Genomic DNA, 20951 nt, shown 5'->3' with positions numbered 1-20951 from the left:
ACAGCCGCTGTAAAAATGTCTAGTGTGCATGAGGACTTAAGCTGAAGCACTCAGCCGGCTCTAGTACCTCCCCACACACTGTAGGCGGCTCATTTGCAGGGAGATCCAGTGGGGGTGTTGGCTTTCACACTGCACCCCAGGCACCTGCATCTCCCTTGTCCCCATCCTGCACTCAGTGGGATCTGCTCAGGTGATCATATCTGTGGGAACTGTTGGGAGACAAGCTGTCACTTGTAAACACAGAAGCTGTAATTCTGTGTTTACAAGTGATAGTGGTGAGCAGATAGTAGAGGGCCTGAGCCAGAGGTGGTGGAACTGTGTTCCACCAAGTTCCAGATGAAAAAAAGCCTGGGTAATAGTAAGAAAAACGTAAATTCAAACACAATATTTAAAAAAGTAAAATCTCCTTTAATACAATTATTTATTTAATTGTACTTATTTATAACCATTCCCATTACCGCTTTTATTTAGACGTGTCTGCTATTTGTAGCGTATTTGTTGCCTTGGAGCAGAAATAGGTTTTCCAGGACAGGGGAGTATGTCCATGGGAGTGAAGCTGTTAATGAGCCATTTCAACTGTGATTGTACCCTAGGGACTGTAACCAAGAAGCAGAAGGTATATTTCCAGCTGAATCATCTGCTGGTTGTTCAGGCTTCCCTGGCTGTTGTGCATAGGGGCTGTGGCTTGCCACAATGTCTGTCACATGGTAAGGATATAATTGGAATATGATCCCTGGGGTATGATTGTACCTGTATGAGGATTATTCATTACAAAGGGGAGATCTGTAAACCACAAACAAAACACACAAGAAGGTCAAGGAAAACAACCTTTAAGACTTAAACCTCGTCATCTGTTGTTGTTTATGGACAATTAAGCTGATGAGTAATGCATGAAATGCATTGGCAAGTGGCAACCAATAAGCAGTAATCCTCAGCTGGAAAGAATTAATCTCTTTGCACTTACTCTCCAAGGGGTGATTTACAGCTCTTAGCTTTGTTATGTGCAAGAGAAAAGATGTTTTAAGCCTAAGCTCTTATCTAAAAATTAACTGCACTGATATGATGTGTAAAGCTGAAATGGGGTGTTTTTTATTATGTAGTATATATGGCAAGACTTTCCGGAGCAACCTGTAAGGCCAGGTTCACATATGTGCGGCCGTGCGGTCCGTGATTTATGGGGCACGAGAGCCCATTCATTTGAATGGACTCCCGTGCCCCTGGACACGCAGGGAAGAAGTCCCTGCACTTCTTCAGAAATCGCAGCCCACACGGGAACTGAGGTTTACAGTGCGGTTGCGATTTCCAGTGCAGGCGGCGTGCCATTAGAATTAATGGCACCAGCATTCCTCTCTGTGAATGGTGAGGCTGCAGGTATTTGTGCGGATCCCAGAGCAGCATCATCCGCACAGATTTGAACTAAGTGTAAAGCCTGATACACACAGACTGAACGTTGGCCATATTGGCCAGTTCAATAGAAACCATCCAAAATTTGACCTGTGTCTGCAGTAACCTGTCCGACAGAAAATAGTCTGATGACCAGGTTTTATCAAAGGACATTCTGGAAAACCAGAATCTGATCAGCACTTGCAGCCAATGGCTGTGAGCGCTGATAAGTGTGTTCTGGCTGGCGGGGCAGTCCCCTTGTCAGAACACAATAGCTCATCACACTAACGTTACTTAGTACAGTAGCCCATTGGGTTGAAAGAAAAAACCTCTCCGTGTGTATCCAGCTTTTAGTCAACTGTAGATGGCTTGTATTATGGCAGATTCTTGCTAAATTGGCTGAAATTCGACACGGGGTGGTCCTGCAAGGCACAACTCAAATTGACAAATTCAATCTAAAAATCAGTTGAGATGGGTACAATAATTATCAGCTGAACAGTGACTACAACCTATCAGATGCATTTACTGTTTGGCATCACTATTGTATTTAGTAGCCAGAATACAATATCCCATAGTGGAGTATCTTCCATCCAAACTGATACTGTGGATGGGGTAAGCAAGCTGCGCATAGCTTATATTTTGAGCATTCTATAGTATCAATATGGACTTGTGAATTTCTTGGACAAAAATTTTGTCCAATTGCCATGCCAGTGTTTACAATTCAACGTTTTCAGTATGAACATGTGCATTACAATAGGTACAAATTTTCCACATTTACAATTAGAATTTTATTCATTCAAGTAAAATGTTTTATTCTTCTCCTTCAATTTTACTACTTACTAAAGTCAATTTGATCCCACTAAAGTGGAACTAAAGGAAGCAAAACGTACAGCTGCTTCAATGGTCCAACATCCCTTGCTGGCACCAGCATCTTCAGCATGGCTTCTTCTGGGTTCTGGGCTGTGAACGTCTTCATTGCCCGGGGCGGGACAACATACAGTGGGGCATAAAAGTATTTAGTCAGCCACCAATTGTGCAAGTTCTCCCACTTAAAAAGATGAGAGAGGCCTGTAATTGGCATCATAGGTAGACCTCAACTATGAGAGACAAAATGAGAAAAAAAATCCAGACAATCACATTGGCTGATTTGGAAAGAATTTATTTGCAAATTATGGTGGAAAATAAGTATTTGGTCACCTACAAACAAGCAAGATTTCTGGCTCTCACAGACCTGTACCTTCTTCTTTAAGAGGCTCCTCTGTCCTGCACTCATTACCTGTATCAGTGGCACCTGTTTGAACTTGTTATCAGTATAAAATACACCTGTCCACAACCTCAAACAGTCGCACTCCAAACTCCACTATGGTGAAGACCAAAGAGCTGTCGAAGGACACCAGAAACAAAATTGTAGACCTGCACCAGGCTGGGAAGACTGAATCTGCAATAGGCAAGCAGCTTGGTGTGAACAAATCAACTGTGGGAGCAATAATTAGAAAATGGAAGACATACAAAACCACTGATAATCTCCCTCGATCTGGGTCTCCACGCAAGATCTCACCCCATGGGGTCAAAATGATCACAAGAACGGTGAGCAAAAATCCCAGGACCACACGGGGGAACCTAGTGAATGACCTGCAGAGAGCTGGGACCAACGTAACAAAGGCTACCATCAGTAACACACTACGCCGCCAGGGACTCAGATCCTGCAGTGTCAGAAGTGTCCCCCTGCTTAAGCCAGAACATGTCTGGGCCCGTCTGAAGTTTGCTAGAGACCATTTGGATGATCCAGAAGAGGATTAGGAGAATGTCATATGGTCAGATGAAACCAAAATAGAACTGTTTGGTAGAAACACAACTCGTCGTGTTTGGAGGAGAGAGAATGCTGAGTTGCATCCAAAGAACACCATACCTACTGTGAAGCATGGGGGTGGCAACATCATGCTTTGGGGCTGTTTCTCCACAAAGGGACCAGGACGACTGATCCATGTACAGGACAGAATGAATGGGGCCATGTATTGTGAGATTTTGAGTGCAAACCTCCTTCCAACAGCAAGGGCATTGAAGATGAAACGTGGCTGAGTCTTCCAACATGACAATGATCCCAAACATACCGCCCGGGCAACGAAGGAGTGGCTTCATAAGAAGCATTTCAAGGTATTGGAGTGGCCTAGCCAGTCTCCAGATCTCAACCCCATAGAAAACCTTTGGAGGGAGATGAAAGTCTGTGTTGCCCAGCGACAGCCCCGAAAAATCACTGCTCTAGAGGAGATCTGCATGGAGGAATGGGCCAACATACCAGCAACAGTGTGTGCCAACCTTGTGAAGACTTACAGGAAACGTTTGACCTCTGTCATTGCCAACAAAGGATATATAACAAAGTATTGAGATGAACTTTTGATATTGACCAAATACTTATTTTCCACCATAATTTGCAAATAAATTCTTTCCAAATCAGCCAATGTGATTGTCTGGATTTTTTTTCTCATTTTATCTCTCATAGTTGAGGTCTACCTATGATGCCAATTACAGGCCTCTCTCATCTTTTTAAGTGGGAGAACTTGCGCAATTGGTGGCTGACTAAATACTTTTTTGCCCCACTGTAACTCCTGTGCATGTGCATAGCCTCTGTGCCAGAATGTACACTGTGTTAAGTTTGCACAGCCCAGTGCACATTCCAAAGAAGACCATGATCAGACAGGTAGGTTTGTTTATTGCAGAAGAAAAATTGCAATAAAGAGCCTGTATGCTAGTAGGTTTTGACTTGAGTTCCACTTTAACTATTAGAAAGTCAAACATATGATCCAAAAACAGTTTTCTTTTCAACCAAAAATCTACTGGTGTATGGTGAGATTTGGTTTTAGCCAGGTTTATTTCAAATAAGGGTTTAGTCGTAGGCTCTTCTACTGAAGCATTGGATTGAGGCTGTATATCACTCTACATCTTCAATGTGTTAGTGGAGAGAGTGTGGTTCTTTCCTTGAGAACCTTTTAATTAAACCTGTGAGAATAGAAATAAAGGTGATGCCCGTGAAGACTTGTTTTTAAAGGTCTCCAAAGGTCTAAAGGGAAGATGTAATTAGGAGGTGCTGGGATTTAAATGCTGCTTCAAATAATAGAAAACATGAAAGTTTCCAAAGAAGCTCACCAGCTCTGCTAAGGCAGCTCTTTGACAAAACAGGCCTCCCCTTATGGGTACACTGAAGTAATTCAAAGTGTGGATATAACTCATAGTGTGGATATAAAGAAAACAAGTGCCAAACCAAAAGCTAAAAGAGTCCAAGATGCTTTTTATTATTCATGAATTGATCACATAAAAACAGCCAAAGTGTTTTAGGTGCACCATTGTTTCCCTTTCATCGGGTCTTAAAAAATTAAAAAGGACTTGAACGGGCTCAAGGAAAAATTTTACTTAAATGGATCAATATTGGACCTGATATAATCTTTCCTTTTTTTAACTGCAATTGCGCAGTGTGATCAATCACCATTGTTTTTAAAGGTGGAGGCTTTGGTGTTGCCATCTTGATTCTCCCTGCACTACCTAGTAAACAGGAGTGTCCAACCTGCAACCCAAGATGTCTATGAATGCAGCCCAACACAAAATCGTAAACTTACCTAATTTTTTTTTTTTTTTTTAATTATTTGTGAAAATGTGTTTACACTTAGAGAACGCATGCAGCTGAAGAAAGAGTTGACATAATGTCTTCTTTACTGGTCTTTTCTAAGTTTTATCTTCCCAAAAAATACCCCACTCTTCACAATCATCAGTTTTCTGCAGCACCTTTATTTTTGAGCAACTATTTTCAAGGATGAAGCACACAAATGGCAAAATTAGACCCAAAATATCTGATGAGCACCTTAACCACTTCCCGACCACCCTATTGCAGATATACTGCTACAGGGCGGCACAGGTGCGCAAAATCTTTTATATATACATGATTTTTCATTCCCAGGTAGGGGGCGCACATGAGGCTGCGGCTGTCAATCACTCATCAGTGATTGCCAAGCATCTCCGATGGGGAGGAGAACTGTATGTAAACAATACAGTGATCCTCCCTGTCAGCTCATGCACACTGCAGTATGATTACAGTGAAGCACGCACACAGAGCTTACAGTGAAACAGCACACAGTTAACCCTTTGATCGCCCCACATGTGCCCTTAGTACAGTGTCATTGCTTTTTTTTTTAGCACTAATCACTTTATTGGTGTCACTGGGGATGTCAGTGACACCAAGTAAGTCCCCCCTAGTGTCAGAATGCCGCCGCAGTCCCACTATAAGTCGCTGATCACCGCCTTTACTAGTAAAAATTAAAAAATTCCAGTAGCTATACCATCATTTGTAAACGCTTTAACTTTCACGTAAACCAATTAATTTACACTATTGGGATTTTTGTTAGCAAAGATATGTAGCAGAATACATTTTGGCCTAAATTTATGAGGAAATTTGATTTTTTAAATTTTTATTACTGGACATGTTTAATACCAAAAAGTCAGAAATAGTTTTTTTCTCAAAATTGTCGGTCTTTTTTTTATAGCACAAAAAATAAAAACCACACAGGCGATCAAATACCACTGAAAGAAAGCTCAGTTCATCGGAAAAAAAGGACGTAAATTTAATTTGGGTGCTGCATTGCATGACCACGCAATTGTCAGTTAAAGTAATGCAGAACCGTAATGCAAAAAATGCCCTGGTCAGGAAGAAGGGTAAATCTTCAGGAGAACAACTGGTTAGCAATTAATTGAGAATTGCCACTACATCCATCCAACCAGATATTGATGCGTTCATTTATCAAAAACAGTGTCAAATATTGCACCAGTTTTATGGTGGCCCTTTTACTTTCATAATTAAAACAAAATTACAAAAAAAGTTTTATTAATCAGATAGGTACATTATCTATATCGGTGATCGTTAACTTGTGATCTGCCCGACTTTTTCTGTTCATCAGTTATCCTAATTGTCAGTGTTTTTTATGTGTGGACAAAGACAATGCCTCTTCTTCCAATGTGGCCCAGGAAAGTCAAAAGGTTGAACACCCCTGGTCTAGAAAAACCTATCTCCACCAGGGTTCCATAGAACTCTAGAGTTCCTGGAGCGGTCACTAGGGGCTCCTTGAGCAATGAACCCCTGACACCACTGATCAATGTAACTATTATTCTTTATTTCAGGTACTTGTATAGCACCGTCAACTTATGCAGCACTTTGCATATATATATTGTACATTCACATCAGTCCCTAATCCCCAAGGGGTGTACAATCTAGGGTCTCTATCTTACATTCATACATACACTTATAGGGCCAATTTAGACAGGAGCCAATTAACCTACCAGCATGTATTTGGAGTGTGGGAGGAAACTGGAGTACCTGGAGGAAACCCACACAGGCACAGGGAGAACATGCAAGCTACAGGCAGGTGGTGCCATGGTTGGGATTCAAACCAATGACCCCAGCACTGCCAGACAGAAGTGAAAACCATTTAGCCACTGTGCTGCCCCAACTGCAGTATCTATAAAGGGCAGATTCTTCCCAAAGACCACAGAATATAAGGGCATTCTTCCCACTGACCATCGTACTAATGTACTATAACTATTAGCAGAGGTTCCCTAAGACCAGAAAGATTTTTATTGGGTTCTTTTGTGTTAAAAACGTTGAGATAAGCTGATCTAGTACAATCAAGAAGCAAATGAAGGCTAAAACATCTAAAATATTCTACATGCTTGTTTGTGACTTATTAGTTAATAAAGGCTAAATCATGATGATTGTACTGGAGTCATTTAAAAGCTGGAGTTTTATTTTGTGTATGTCAAGCAATAAGTGTGAGCTTTGTTGATTGAAGAGCTGTATCTCTGACTCAGCTGGGGGCTTTTGGACCACTTCATAGAGACTGCTGCTTACAAAAAGGAAGCAGCGGTCTCTTTCTGCAGCAAGGCAAAGGGATAGGTGTTTTTCTACTATGGCTGTGGCTGCTTTAAGAACCGAATCAAACATTAAAGTGTTACCAAATACCCAGGATTCTACTCTCACTATATTTGGTCTCCCACAGTACACAGAACATGGAAATGCAGTTATTTTAGTAAATATAAACTGCTAAATACCTTTTCTCATCAGCAGTAAATGGCAGTCTTGTGACTTCTATCAGTGTCCAGCAGAGCACTGGTAAAAGGTTGTAGGAGGAGTTTTCATTCTGCTCTGACTGTCCTATGAGGCTGCATAACCCCTGACCCTCTGTCTGGGCAGTGCTGATTGGCCCTGTGCTGATCACATGCACCCTCACAAAGAGAAGAAGAAGAAGGGCAGGATCAGAGAAGACAGGAACAAACAGCCTTTTTACACAATACAGAGGATTGACACCTTAGGTTCCACAGTGAGTATAATAAGCATGCTTTACTGCATATACAGACTGATTTTACTGTTCTGGGTTTAGCAGCATTGTAAAGATTTGAAAACCTATTGTTTTCAAGCACACTTAGGGCTCATGTACACTGCAGCTGATAAGCTCACGTTTAGGAGCTGTTCAGCATTTTTTTCAGCAGCCCCTGAACTCACCCTAATGTTTTCCTATGTGTCTATGTACACATCTTCGTTTACAGGCATTTGAGTTTACAGTCATTTTTTTGAACGCATAAAACTTGCGTTCAGCAGTCGATTTTATCCGTTTTTTCAAACGCAGCTAAACGTGGCTAAATGCAGAAAATCATGTTTATAAGTGTTTGCGTTTGAAATTTTTTTTAACTCTTTCAGTTCCCGATGCTGTCCAGAGCCTTTTTTCATCATGAAAAATGCATGCAAAGCATTTTCAAGGTACTCAGATGGACAAAACACTGAACACAGGATGTTCCTAGTAAGCTTGTCACACATCGTAATGATCAATTCACACCTCAGACCTCTCTGACCCTTGGCCACAAAAGATATGTTAATGACCGTTCACACCTCAAATTCCTCATAAAGACCCCCTGCCAGGTGACCTTAATGACTCACTCCACCAGACACCTTTCCCACCCTTGGAAACAAAAGAAATGTTAATGAGCAACTCACACCTAAGCTAATCTCAAAACATACTGCTGTCTCTGCTTCTACTCTCTGTATTTCTCTGAAACAGTCTGAAATAGTTAATAATTTACCACTTTTCAGTGCATTTTGGGCATTTGGGAGGTTCTCCTGTGCTTATCTTTAAAAAACGCTTCTAAACGCAAAACACATATAAATGAGCATAAACGCATTATGCAAACGCGGCTAAACAGACATTTTTTAACCTACGTTTTCCAGCAGTCAGTTTCCATCGTTCAGAAGTGTCCCGTGTACATGGGGCCTAAATGTATTTTCTTCATTTAACCCAAAAGTACAATTGGGTTCTAAAACAAGAAGATACAATTACATATAAATTTCTGTTCTAATGAAAAACAAAAATGTATCCGTTGCTCTCAAGCTGTTTTAGGAAGGGACAGGTTCTCTTCAAGGTAATATAGCAAGCATGGCATCCAGCATACCAATGTTGCAGCAATCTCATGTAACTTTGTTCTCTATTTAGAGTCTACAAAAGATACGTACACAGATGAGTCAGAACATGGAACCTACGACTGCCGCACCGATCAATCCCTGCTCATTCAGCACAAACTTACCAGGCAAAAACAAGGCTCTCGCAAATCTCAAAAGGTAATCTGGATTTCCCGTCCCCAGTCGATATTTGTGTGAGAGGATTGTATTCTGTACACACACACTGGTTATACACAGACAACAATCAATTACGGGACACCGCACTTCAACAGAGTCTAATAAGCCCTGGGCAACTCACTTAATAGGAAGAACTTTATTTAATCGCAGTTGGAGAGCAAAATACATTACATTAAGTTATTCTTCTGACTTCTCACAGTTCATAGATTCCGGAATTCTTCCTTAAGGCCTGCAGACTGGTTATTTATATCTGACTTTAAAGCAGTGACTGTATGTTTGTATTTTCTAGGAGGATTAAAAACCAAGTCACAAAAATGTTTTTTTTTTCAATTACATTATATGGCCCCGAGGTATCATTCTTTAAAAAAGTGGACCGGGCATAAGAAAGATTTTTGAAAGTTAAGTGCATGCATGCTAAGCTCTGTGTTATTCTATTTTTATGTAGCAATTTTCATGCATTTTGCTGGTTGAAAATGCACATTATGTACAAATCCTATTTTTAACTGTGTTTGTTTCACATCTAGTTTGAAAGAGAAACGCTATTGGCTCATTCACACCTACAAGTGTGCGTAAAAATACTCACTGCATGCACATAGAAGAGTGTAAATCCAGCATAAATGTTCTCTGCCAGATACTGCGTTTTGAAAAAAGACATACTTCCTGAGATCCAGTCTGTATAGAAAGTATTGCAGCTTGCTGATTGTACAAAATCCACAAGTAGTTTAACTCTGCAAAAAGGCATATACACTCTCCAGCCACTTTATTGGATACACCTGTTCAAGTACTTGGTAACACAAATTGCTAATCAGCAAAGGGGAGTAGATGCCATTGTACACTCACTGGCCTCTTTATTAGGTACACCTGTTCAATTACTTGGTAACACAAATCGATAATCAGCCAGGGGGAGTAGATCCATTATACACACTCCGGCCTCTTTATTAGGTACACCTGTTCAATTACTTGGTAACACAAATTACTAATCAGCCAGGGGGAGTAGATCCATTGTACACACACCGGCCTCTTTATTTGGTACACCTGTTCAATTACTTGGTAACACAAATTGCTAAACAGCCAATAACATAGCAGCAACTCAATGCATTTAGGCATCTAGAAGTGGTGAAGACAACTTGCTGAAATTTAAGCCGAGCATCAAAATGGGGAAGAAATTGGAAGTGACTTTGTATGTGGTATGGTTGTTGGTGCCAGATGGGCTGGTCTGAGTATTTCAAAAACTGCTGATCTACTGGGATTTTCACGCACAACCATCTCTAGGGTCTACAGAGAATGGTCCGAAAAAGAGAAAATATCCAGTGAGCAGCAGATGTGTGGACAAAAATACCTTATTGATGTCAGAGGAGAATGGGCAGACTGGTTGCTGCGGAATTCAGATGGAATTCAGTTGGATCAGGGTCAGAATTTGGTGTAAGCTACATGAAAGCATGGATCCATCCTGCCTTGTATCAATGGTTCAGGCTGGTGGTGGTAGTGTAAGGGTGTGGGGGATTTTCTTGTTACTAGTAAGGGGTACCTAATAAAATAACTGGTAAGTGTATGTTGACTCCAGTATAGCTTAAGGCAGTATTAAACCCAAAACCAAGTGTTTGTTATATTGCAGCCTACCAGTTCTTAGATGTGATGGCTGCATTCATTATCTTTTTTAGGCTTTCTTTCTTCTATTTTGAAAGAGAAACTCTATTGGCTTATTCACACCTACAAGTGTGCGTAAAAATACTCACTGCATGCACATAGAAGAGTGTAAATCCAGCATGAATGTTCTCTGCCAGATACTGCATTTTGAAAAAGACATACCTCCTGAGATCCAGTCTGTATAGAAAGTATTGCAGCTTGCTGATTTTACAAAATCCACAAGTATTTTAACTCTGCAAAAAAAGCATATACACTTTGCGGCCACTTTATTAGGTACACCTGTTCAATTACTTGGTTACACAAATTGTTATCAGCCAATCACATGGCAGCAACTCAATGCATTTAGGCATGTAGAAGTGGTGAAGACAACTTGCTGAAATTCAAGTCGAGCATCAAAATGGGGAAAAAATTGGAAGTGACTTTGAATGTGGCATAGTTGTTGGTGTCAGACAGGCTGGTCGGAGTGTTTAAAAAACTGCTGATCTACTGGAATTTTCACGCACAACAGTCTCTAGAGTTTACAGAGAATGGTCTGAAAAAGACAAAATATCCAGTGAGAGGCAGTTGTGTGGAGGAAAATGCCTTGTTGAGGTGAGAGGAGAATGGGCAGACTGGTTACTGTGACATTCAGATGGTAGGGTTAGAATTTGGTGTAAACAACATGAAAGCATGGATCCATCCTGCCTTGTATCAACGGTTCAGGCTGGTGGTGGTGATGTAATTGTGTGGGGGAGATTTTCTTGTTACTAGTAAGCTGTACCTAACAAAGTAAGTGATGAGTGTATGTTGACTTCAATATAGCTTAAGGCAGTATTAAACCCAAAACCAAGTGTTTATTATATTGCAGCCTACCAGTTCTTAGATGTGATGGCTGCATTCATTTTCTTTTTTAGTCTTTCTTTCCTCTATTTTTATCTGGTGAGTCAGCCAGTAAGCCCGTTTTTCAAAAGTGCAAACTCTCCAGGAGAAATGTATCAGTTACAGAGATGAGACATATCATTTAACACTGAGAGATGTGCTTAAAATGATCAGCTTTTATGTATTTACACAAAACCTTTATCTCAAAAAGGAAAAGACTGTTTGCAGTAACTGACTATAAAGTGTGAGCTGAAATTTGGCTTCAATTTGTTAGTGTATTTCAATCTGCTAATACATTTAACCCAGACTAACAGTGCTGCTGTCTGCTGTGCCCCTGCACTCCTTTATCCAGAGTGGGGGCCTTTTAATACTGGAGGTGTGTTACTGGTCAGATCACCAGGTGAAAGCAGAAAGAAGAAAGTCTAATAAAAGAAAACTAGTGCAGCCACCACGTATAATGATTGGTAAACTGCAATATATTACATTTTTGGTTTTGGGTTTAATACTGCTTAAAGTGCAGCGCATATAAAAAAAAAAACATTTTTCCAGTCTGTTGATGTATGAGAAGACAATGATTTCCTTAAACCTGACTCTGCCAATGGGCTGCAATTACTGATCAAGAAAAGTTTTCCAGCAGAAGTCGATCAAATTATCCACATCTGCCAAGCAGGTATGACCGCACACTGAATCGAATTTGGCCTGTTCCTTATGACCCAACAGAATTTTGATAGAGTATGGCCAGCTTTAGTGATAAAATGAGGTTCAAGATGGCACTCTTCAAACTTACAGCATCAAAAAATGTCAGAAATGGCAACTTCATTATTTCTGTCTTATTAGGTTCTCTTAAAATACAAGTTTTCATCACAAAAGGAAACTGATGTAACAACAACAGTCTGTGCAATATTTATTAAAGCTGTGTAAGAAGAATGGTTTATATTGCCTTTAGACTAGTAAGGTGCAAGACTGACCAGAAGGATCTGGGTTGAAGTTATAGGGTATGCATACTTTTGTTTCCTTAGGAAGACCCAGACTGTGGGAGTTGTGCCCCAAAAAAAAGGCAGGCAGAGAATAAAGGACTAGTCAATTTCTTGTGATCTCCCTACGAGGGATTATTTCCCATTACTGATTTACCATCACCACCATGTCTCGGTGAGGAGGCAGCCCTCTTGGTAGAGGAGCAGGGCTTTGCTTCCTCATGTCAGAGCTGCCTCCCCCCTTCTCCATGACTGACTGGCAATCTGATAATTAATGGGGGAATGGTCAAGAGACAGCAGGAGATGCTGAATCCACACAATGGATAGACTCGAAAACGTGGGATCCTTGCGCTGCAGGTCCTCAAGGAGAGCTTTGTCTTTAGCAAGGAGAACAGTGAGCAGAACATTGATTGCATCACAAAATCTCCCTCCAGATCTGGTTAGACCAGCAGTCAAAGGCACCAGTGCCTTAGATCTCACACTACAGAGTGTGGATAGAGCCGAAGTAGTGGGATCCCTGCCCTGCAGGTTCTTAAGAAGAGCTTTATCTTCAGCAAGGAGAACAGTGAGCAGAGCATTGATTACATCACAAAATCTCCCTCCAGATCTGATTAGACCAGCAGTGCCTTAGATCTCACACTACATATTAAGACTTACGAGGATCAAGGCATAAGTGTGCCTAGACACCGAAGTGCATTGCTGGTGTTTTAAAGAGAAAATCAGTACAAAACGTTAGTCCAGAAGTACTTTTTTTTTTTTAAATTGTCTTTTTTTATTTCATTAAGAAATTTTCAGAACACAAGTCCATAATATATATCAAGTGCAAAAATGTTATGCTAGAAAGAGATGAAAAGAGTGTTTTCCAAAGTGTCTTCCAGAAACTCAACTGAAAGGCTGACAGACAATTGGATATATTAGTCAGGCAATATCATATAATGACCCATTATGACACAGAAAGAGTTATGTGTACAAATATAAATGACCTAATGGTAAATGGCAGGTTGCACTGGAGGTATGTTCGAGGCACCTTTGGCAGAGTAAACCGTAGAATACTGGGACAGCAATTGAAATTATGTTGGGTACATAAAGTAGTGTTTTTAGGTTTTGTGCTGCCCTAGGCAACACAAAAATCATCTTCCCCCCCGGACACCGACCAACACCACCTCCCTTCCCCCTCCCGCGGAGAGAGCCTGACATTGCTGACATTGACCAACAACACCCCTGGGAGAGCCTTCCACTACACCCTCCACCAGCGATAGAGAAAAAAAGACACTCATCGTTACAGCTCTGGACATCCCCAGGAGCGAGAGTAAGGCTCTACATACACTTTCAAGCAGCTTGCAGCCTCTCTCGGATCCCACCTGGTTCCCATAGTGCACATGTCCCTTCTTTTATCCCTTCTTCTTGGGGGAGGTGCTGCCCCCCTGAAAACTGCCGCCCTAGGTAAGTGCCTTGTTTGCCTTGTTGTAAATACGCCCCTGGGTACATAACAGGAGTAAGAGTAGATGCTGAAAAGGAAACAGAAGAATGAAAGAAGACAGAGAAATAGAAAAAGAGAAAAGGAGTAAAACTTTTCAATGCTCTCTGCGGCCAGCTGGGATCCAAGGGTCTACAACCCAATCTCAGTGAAGAAAAGTACTCTTGTAGTGATTGCTAGGAAAAGTCAAGGAGGGTATTCCATGATATGCCACAAATCTGTTTATGCATGTTGAGGAAATAATTAAGTATTCAAACCTTTGGACATCCCTTATCCTAGCATAAAGCTCCGTCAAAGAGGGGGCTTGTGTTTTTTCCATGTAAGGACAACTAAACATTGTGCCACCGCATGAATGTGCAACAATTGTTTGGACATATTACAAAAATCATAAGGCAGTAAACCCAAAAGGTACCTTTGCAGTGAGATCCAGGAGCCGAAGAGTTGATTGGTAAGGGCATGAATAGCTTGCCAGTAGGGTTTGATAAGAGGACAAAAACAATAGATATGATGGATTGTTCCAAGATTATTCCTACATCTCCAGCCCAGGACTACTTTTGAGGCACATGGATAAAAAGGATCCACATAGTTTGTTTAGAAAAGTGAAAGGTGTATAACTGCCAATTTCAGACTGGAAAGAGGCTCACAAAAGGAAAACAAATTAATTAAATGCTTGACAGGGCAGTATTAAGAAAAGCTGGGGATTAGGCAGAGCTGGAGCTTTGAGCTTACACGTAATATTGATTCATCAATTCTCAGTCTTTGGTGCTACTAAAAAGCATCATGCCAGTCCTTGATGTCACTACATATTTAATACCAGATATGAATACTTGCAAAAAATATAGGAGTAACCTCTGTTTCCAGAACAAATTTGGCGTTTTATCATGAAAATGATGGGTAACCCAACCGCCCCTTTTGAATCTCTAGCAAAGATATCAGAAAAGGTGATATTTGTATAAATCTCCACAGCTCTTGACCAATTACAGTAGTATATGACTGTTGAGCTTCTGTTCCAAAGAGATAAACATTTGAAGTTGTGAATCCTTGCTGGCCCTTGGGAGCTAAGGTGCCCTCCTCATCTATTCTGGGTTTCCACTTTTAAAGCCTAATTGGAAAAACACTCACATCAAATTTGTTACATTTTCTCATTCACGTGGCATAACTTAAAAAATTTAATATTTACATTTGCTTACTATTTTTGATGCTCTTTTCTCACAACTGCAGCACTGAAAAATCCTTCTTTTGCCATAATTAACCCTGTCTTTGCTGTGCTGGCAGATCTCATTATTAGTTGTAAACTAAATTTGACCACTGTCTGTCATAACAGAGGATTAAATATTTAGAAGCTGGGCTTCTTTATGGTATGTTAATGAGAAGAAACTCAACAAATCCTAAAGCGGGCCATAGATAATGCAATTTTCCTTCCTGCACCCACAGGTTGGGTCTGTGCCTTAAAGTATTGATACCTGAGACAGCCAGGCAACTAGTACCCAAGAGGTCAGCAATGGGTATTTTTCTCACACTACAGGTTTCCTTAAAAGTGACTCACTATATACACACTTGACATCTAGAAATGTTCCTGTACCATGAATAACTCCGTACATGCAGCTAAAATTTCCTTTTAATTCCATATGGTCACATACACTTTGGCACAGTAGGTTTTGCCAAGGCATTACATACATGTGAATAATTTTACAGATGACTATATTCATTTACTGTATATGCATTTAAATACTGCATATCAGCATTGACTTGGCTGTCTGTATATTTAAAACTAAGTATTCACAATGAGGTGGATGCCAGAGAATGCATCATGCATTCACAAGCTTCCTATAACTCCTTGTTCTTGAGTTCTCATGCTCACCTAGCCTATCATGGTCACTTCAACAGAAATTGATGTTGCCTTATGGTTTTTGTGACGGAACGCCTGTCACCCCAATTGGGTGATTCCATCAGAGTGCGGCTTCCTTACCACTGGGACACAGGACCAAGGTATTATAGCCTGGCATGGCATCCAAGACTAGACAAGACTAGCTTAGATGCCAAACAGGAACTCTTTATTGAATAGAAAACACAGGTTTTTATACACTCCAGAAATAAGGCCCATCCCCTCATGAACAATAAAACAAATATTACACTTTGGGATAAACATCCCACACTGACTAGATAATGAGGTGAAGCTGACATCAATCTAATCCTATCATGTAGGCACCTCCAGAAGGACTTGCCAACAAACAATAGGTGACTCAATTAACTCCATTAACAACGGGAATGCACACCAGGGAGGCACACAATGGGAGAAAATAATAAACACACAAAATCTTAATAAACAGATTAGAGCAAGGGTCCTCAGAATGAGGTTGTATTGCTGATTATATCAACATCTTCTTAGAGCAGGGGTGGGCAAACTTTTTGACTTGAGGGCCGCAATGGGTTCATATATTGGACCCGGGGGCCGGACCAAGAGTAGATGAATTATGTGTATGTGTCATCCATAGTAAGTATAGTAATATTCCCCCATAGTAAGCATAGTAATTAATCCCCCATATAGTAATTCATCCCCCATAGTAATTCATCCCCCATATAGTAATTCATCCCCCATAGTAATTCATCCCCCATAGTAATTCATCCCCCATATAGTAATTCATCCCCCATTTAGTAATTCATCCCCCATAGTAATTCATCCCCCCTATAGTAATTCATCCTCCATATAGTAATTCATCCTCCATAGTAATTCATCCCCCATATAGTAATTCATCCCCCCTATAGTAATTCATCCCCCCTATAGTAATTCATCCCCCATGTAGTAATTCATCCCCCATATAGTAATTCATCCCCCATAGTAATTCATCCCCCATAGTAATTCATCCCCCCTATAGTAATTCATCCCCCCTATAGTAATTCATCCCCCATATAGTAATTCATCCCCCATATATTAATTCATCCCCCATAGTAATTCATCCCCCATATAGTAATTCATCCCCCATAGTCATTCATCCCCCCTATAGTAATTCATCCCCCATAGTAATTCATCCCCCATATTAATTCATCCCCCATATAGTAATTCATCCCCCATAGTAATTCATCCCCCATATAGTAATTCATCCCCCATAGTAATTCATCCCTCATATAGTAATTCATCCCTCATATAGTAATTCATCCCCCATATAGTAATTCATCCCCCATATAGTAATTCATCCCCCATAGTAATTCATCCCCCCTATAGTAATTCATCCCCCATAGTAATTCATCCCCCCTGTAGTAATTCATCCCCCATGTAGTAATTCATCCCCCATATAGTAATTCATCCCCCATAGTAATTCATCCCCCATAGTAATTCATCCCCCCTATAGTAATTCATCCCCATATAGTAATTCATCCCCCCTATAGTAATTCATCCCCCATAGTAATTCATCCCCCATATAGTAATTCATCCCCCATATTAATTCATCCCCCATATAGTAATTCATCCCCCATAGTAATTCATCCCCCATATAGTAATTCATCCCCCATAGTAATTCATCCCTCATATAGTAATTCATCCCCCATAGTAATTCATCCCCCATATAGTAATTCATCCCCCATATAGTAATTCATCCCCCCTATAGTAATTCATCCCCCATAGTAATTCATCCCCCCTATAGTAATTCATTCCCCATATTAATTCATCCCCCATATTAAGTCCCCAAGTCCCCCCTGCGTCAATTCACTTACCTTTGCTCCGCGCGTTCCTCTCGCCGTGTCCCGCGCCGTTCCGGTGTAGCATGAAAATCTGTCTCCTATGAGGATCTGTCCCCCTCGACGTATCTGCGCATGTGCCAGTTTCAGGCATTAGCAGCCGATCGGCGATCTCCGGCACATGCGCAGATACGTCGAGGGGGACAGATCCTCATAGGAGACAGATTTTCATGCTACACCGGAACGGCGCGGGACACGGCGAGAGGAACGCGCAGAGCAAAGGTAAGTGAATTGACACAGAGGCGGACTGTGAGAGGAGCCTAGCTCCGCGGGCCGGATTAAAAGGTCCGCAGGGCCGTATACGGCCCGCGGGCCGTAGTTTGCCCATTGCTGTCTTAGAGTCTCTAGGGGTTGAAACAGTCAATGCTAGTTTGAGCACAGAGACCCCAAATCTCTATCTTGGTCCTCCAGCTCTCAGAGTCTGTGTGTTTTGGGAAGACATGGACTTGAATCCAAAGTAAACTACTCAAAAGGTGCCTCCCCCCCAGGCACATACAACAGAATGGAGCCCCCTTAGATGCCAGGGCCATGGTCAGTAGGCAAAAGGCTAGCCTGCAGTCCCCTCCAAAAGCCCCTGTCCCGATTGGGTCTGTCACAGTTTACCAATTATGTTATGGTATGAAGCCTTCAGCTGAAGAAATGTGACTCCCTTGCTTGCCTTCATAATAACGGTTTTCAGGGCATGGCTGGAAAATGTCACAAATTAGCCTGTAGTTTCTTGCTTGTGTATTCTTGTCTCTTTGTTGCAGTGCTTTTCCTGCCCTGATTCCTTTCACGTGTGGTATGGCTTTGCTTACCTATGGGCATCACCTGATATTCTGTGGGTTTTATTTCCTTCTCCTCCATCACTTCCTAGCCCACCTGCTAATTTGCTTGCCTATATAAGACATGCACAGTCTAGCCCACATTGCCTGACCAACTTCACAGTTCTCTGAGCTCCCGGTCATTGTTACTTGTGTATTCTAAGCCTGACTACTCGTGTACTGACCCCGACTTCATCCACCGTCTGTGCTTGCTTGCTACCCGTCCTGACCTCGGCTTGTTTCCTGGATTTCCTCTTGTCTCCTGCTGGTTGTACTCTGCACACGTGAGTGGTCTCCACATTCTCAGGTGGGCGTGCCTGGGGGCCCCGACCTGGTTTCAGCTTGCTGCAAGTCCATCCTCACCATCAGGGGCTCTGGTAAAGAAGCAGGCTGGGGCTTAGACTATGTGCCCTGGGGAACCCCGAGTTGGTGATCTGCAAGGGCTCACTACCACAGACGCTTGACAGATAATATGAAAACGCCTCATCTCAACACATCAATTTGTATCCAAAAATGAAATTCCTGGTTTTTATTGACTTTGTTTTAGTGGCATGATTTTTTATTTTACAAAATACAAGGCCTTTTCAAAATGTACTAATTCCATTCACAATCTCTTACAGTGCAAAGAAGATTTAATGAGCAGAGAAAAACATATCTTCGACCATTTCCCATCACACACAGAGCCGGTATGGATATTTTGTTATAATACATATAAAATAGCTGTTTATTGGTTATGTGGATAAAGTAAAGGTTCCTGTTGATGCATTTAGTGGTTTATTATATGTCTTTGTAGTTTTTTTTTGCACAAAAAAACCTTTGTTGTCAGCAGTAAATTGAACCCGCTAACTTTGAAGAGTTCAAGTAATATTCCCTTAAAAGGAATGAGTATTTATTCTTGTGAAATCACATTCATCCATTAGCCGTTAAAAATTGCATTTTGCAGTGACCGGCTCTGAAATTTCAGCATTTGAAGTGCATAAGTGGAGTGGAAAAGTCCATTGCTGTGTCAAAAGCACAACTGCCTTTGACCTCAATCCAATCTAAAACATCCGTTTGGCAAGTGCCGGGATTTGCTGATGTAGCAAGGATGCCGTATACCAATGGAAACACTTAGCAGGTGAAGGGATAGACGGTTTTTAAAGATGAATCTACCAATATAACTGCATAAAGGTGTACAGCATGAGATGCCTGGTCCAGAGGTTAGAAATAAATAAATACTAACTTAGAAATTGTAGAATAAACTCACCATAACTGAAATTAATGATTTTGAATAAAATATAATGTTTCCAAGGTCTCTGCGGGAACAGATGAAACTCATAGCTCATGACTGGGCTTGAATACTGTGCTGTAGAACTGTAACATCCAACAATCAGGGAATATCCGATTGCCTGTTGGGGGATCAGGAAGGAATTTTTTCCCCTGCAGGAGCAAATTAGATCATGCTTTGCTGTTTTTTTTTGCCTTCCTCTGGATCAACTGTGAGTGTAGGATTATAACTTTTTTTTTTTTTTTTTTTTAATGGTTAATCTGGATGGACTTTTGTCTTTTTTCAGCCAGACAAACTATGTAACATATTTATGGCAGATCCTGCAAAGAGAACTCTAATGCTCCTAAGTAGGCTTTAAATTAATAGAACTGAAACATTATCTGCACTCAAATCCAAATAGCTTACATAATACGATAGGTGATAGGGGGTGTGTGACCACATAGTAAAGATCAACCCCAGACAATTGGCTAAAAACAGTAGATGAAATATATATAAATAAGGTGTTTTTCCTGCCAAAGGATTTTCTGTCCATCAAGTCCTGAGTTTTACACAGTTCTTCCAGCCAGCTGTGCCTTATCTGGCAGGATGGGAGAACAGATTTTTCACTGCTGCAGGTAAGTAAAATTTACAGTTCTTGTTCCTCTCCCATCTAGTGACTGGACAGTGAAAAGAGAAGCAGCACACTAATAAGCTTTGTTACTTTTCTCTCCACCTGTCTGCATGTTGCTTGTTAGAATGAGCATTGCAGCAGACCTGGTTGACTCCTGCTGCTGCGTCTCCCTCTCCTAGTCTGAGCTCTGCTGTGGAGTGACTGCAAGATCCTGATATCAGATCAGATTAAAGGGCTTACAGTGATTGCACAAACAGTGCATCTTGCTCACATCTGCCTGATGGACTGCCCCTCTAACAGATTTTATCCTTCTGACTAATCCTAGAAGAGTAATTTACATTAGTGGGGCAACCTTTGAAGTGGAGGTGTGCAAGGTGTACTGTTTTTACAATAAAGCTTGATGAAAGAAAGTGGTACTACAAACATGTATCTCTTCGTTCCTTGTATAGTGCTTATACAAAAAGGGGCTTTTTGGACCAGCACCTGGTACTGAGATTCAGACAGGAATGAACATTTATTGACGTATTAATG

General features: G+C 41.1%; 1 protein-coding gene across 1 annotated transcript in view; it reads left to right on the top strand.

The window, feature by feature from the left end:
* Positions 1-20951, top strand: part of ANO3 (anoctamin 3) — a 475402-nt gene that overhangs the window by 187867 nt on the left and 266584 nt on the right. Inside the window, exons 3-4 of the mRNA XM_089654966.1 lie at positions 8907-9031; positions 19164-19229. Coding sequence (XP_089511092.1) covers positions 8907-9031; positions 19164-19229 — 191 coding nt within the window. The remainder of the gene's footprint in view (positions 1-8906; positions 9032-19163; positions 19230-20951) is intronic.

This window comes from Staurois parvus, unplaced genomic scaffold (assembly GCF_062004578.1).
Source record: "Staurois parvus isolate SC_StPar_1 unplaced genomic scaffold, SC_StPar_1.0 ptg000818l, whole genome shotgun sequence".
NCBI lineage: Eukaryota > Metazoa > Chordata > Amphibia > Anura > Ranidae > Staurois > Staurois parvus.
This window is presented reverse-complemented; position numbering and strand designations above follow the sequence as displayed.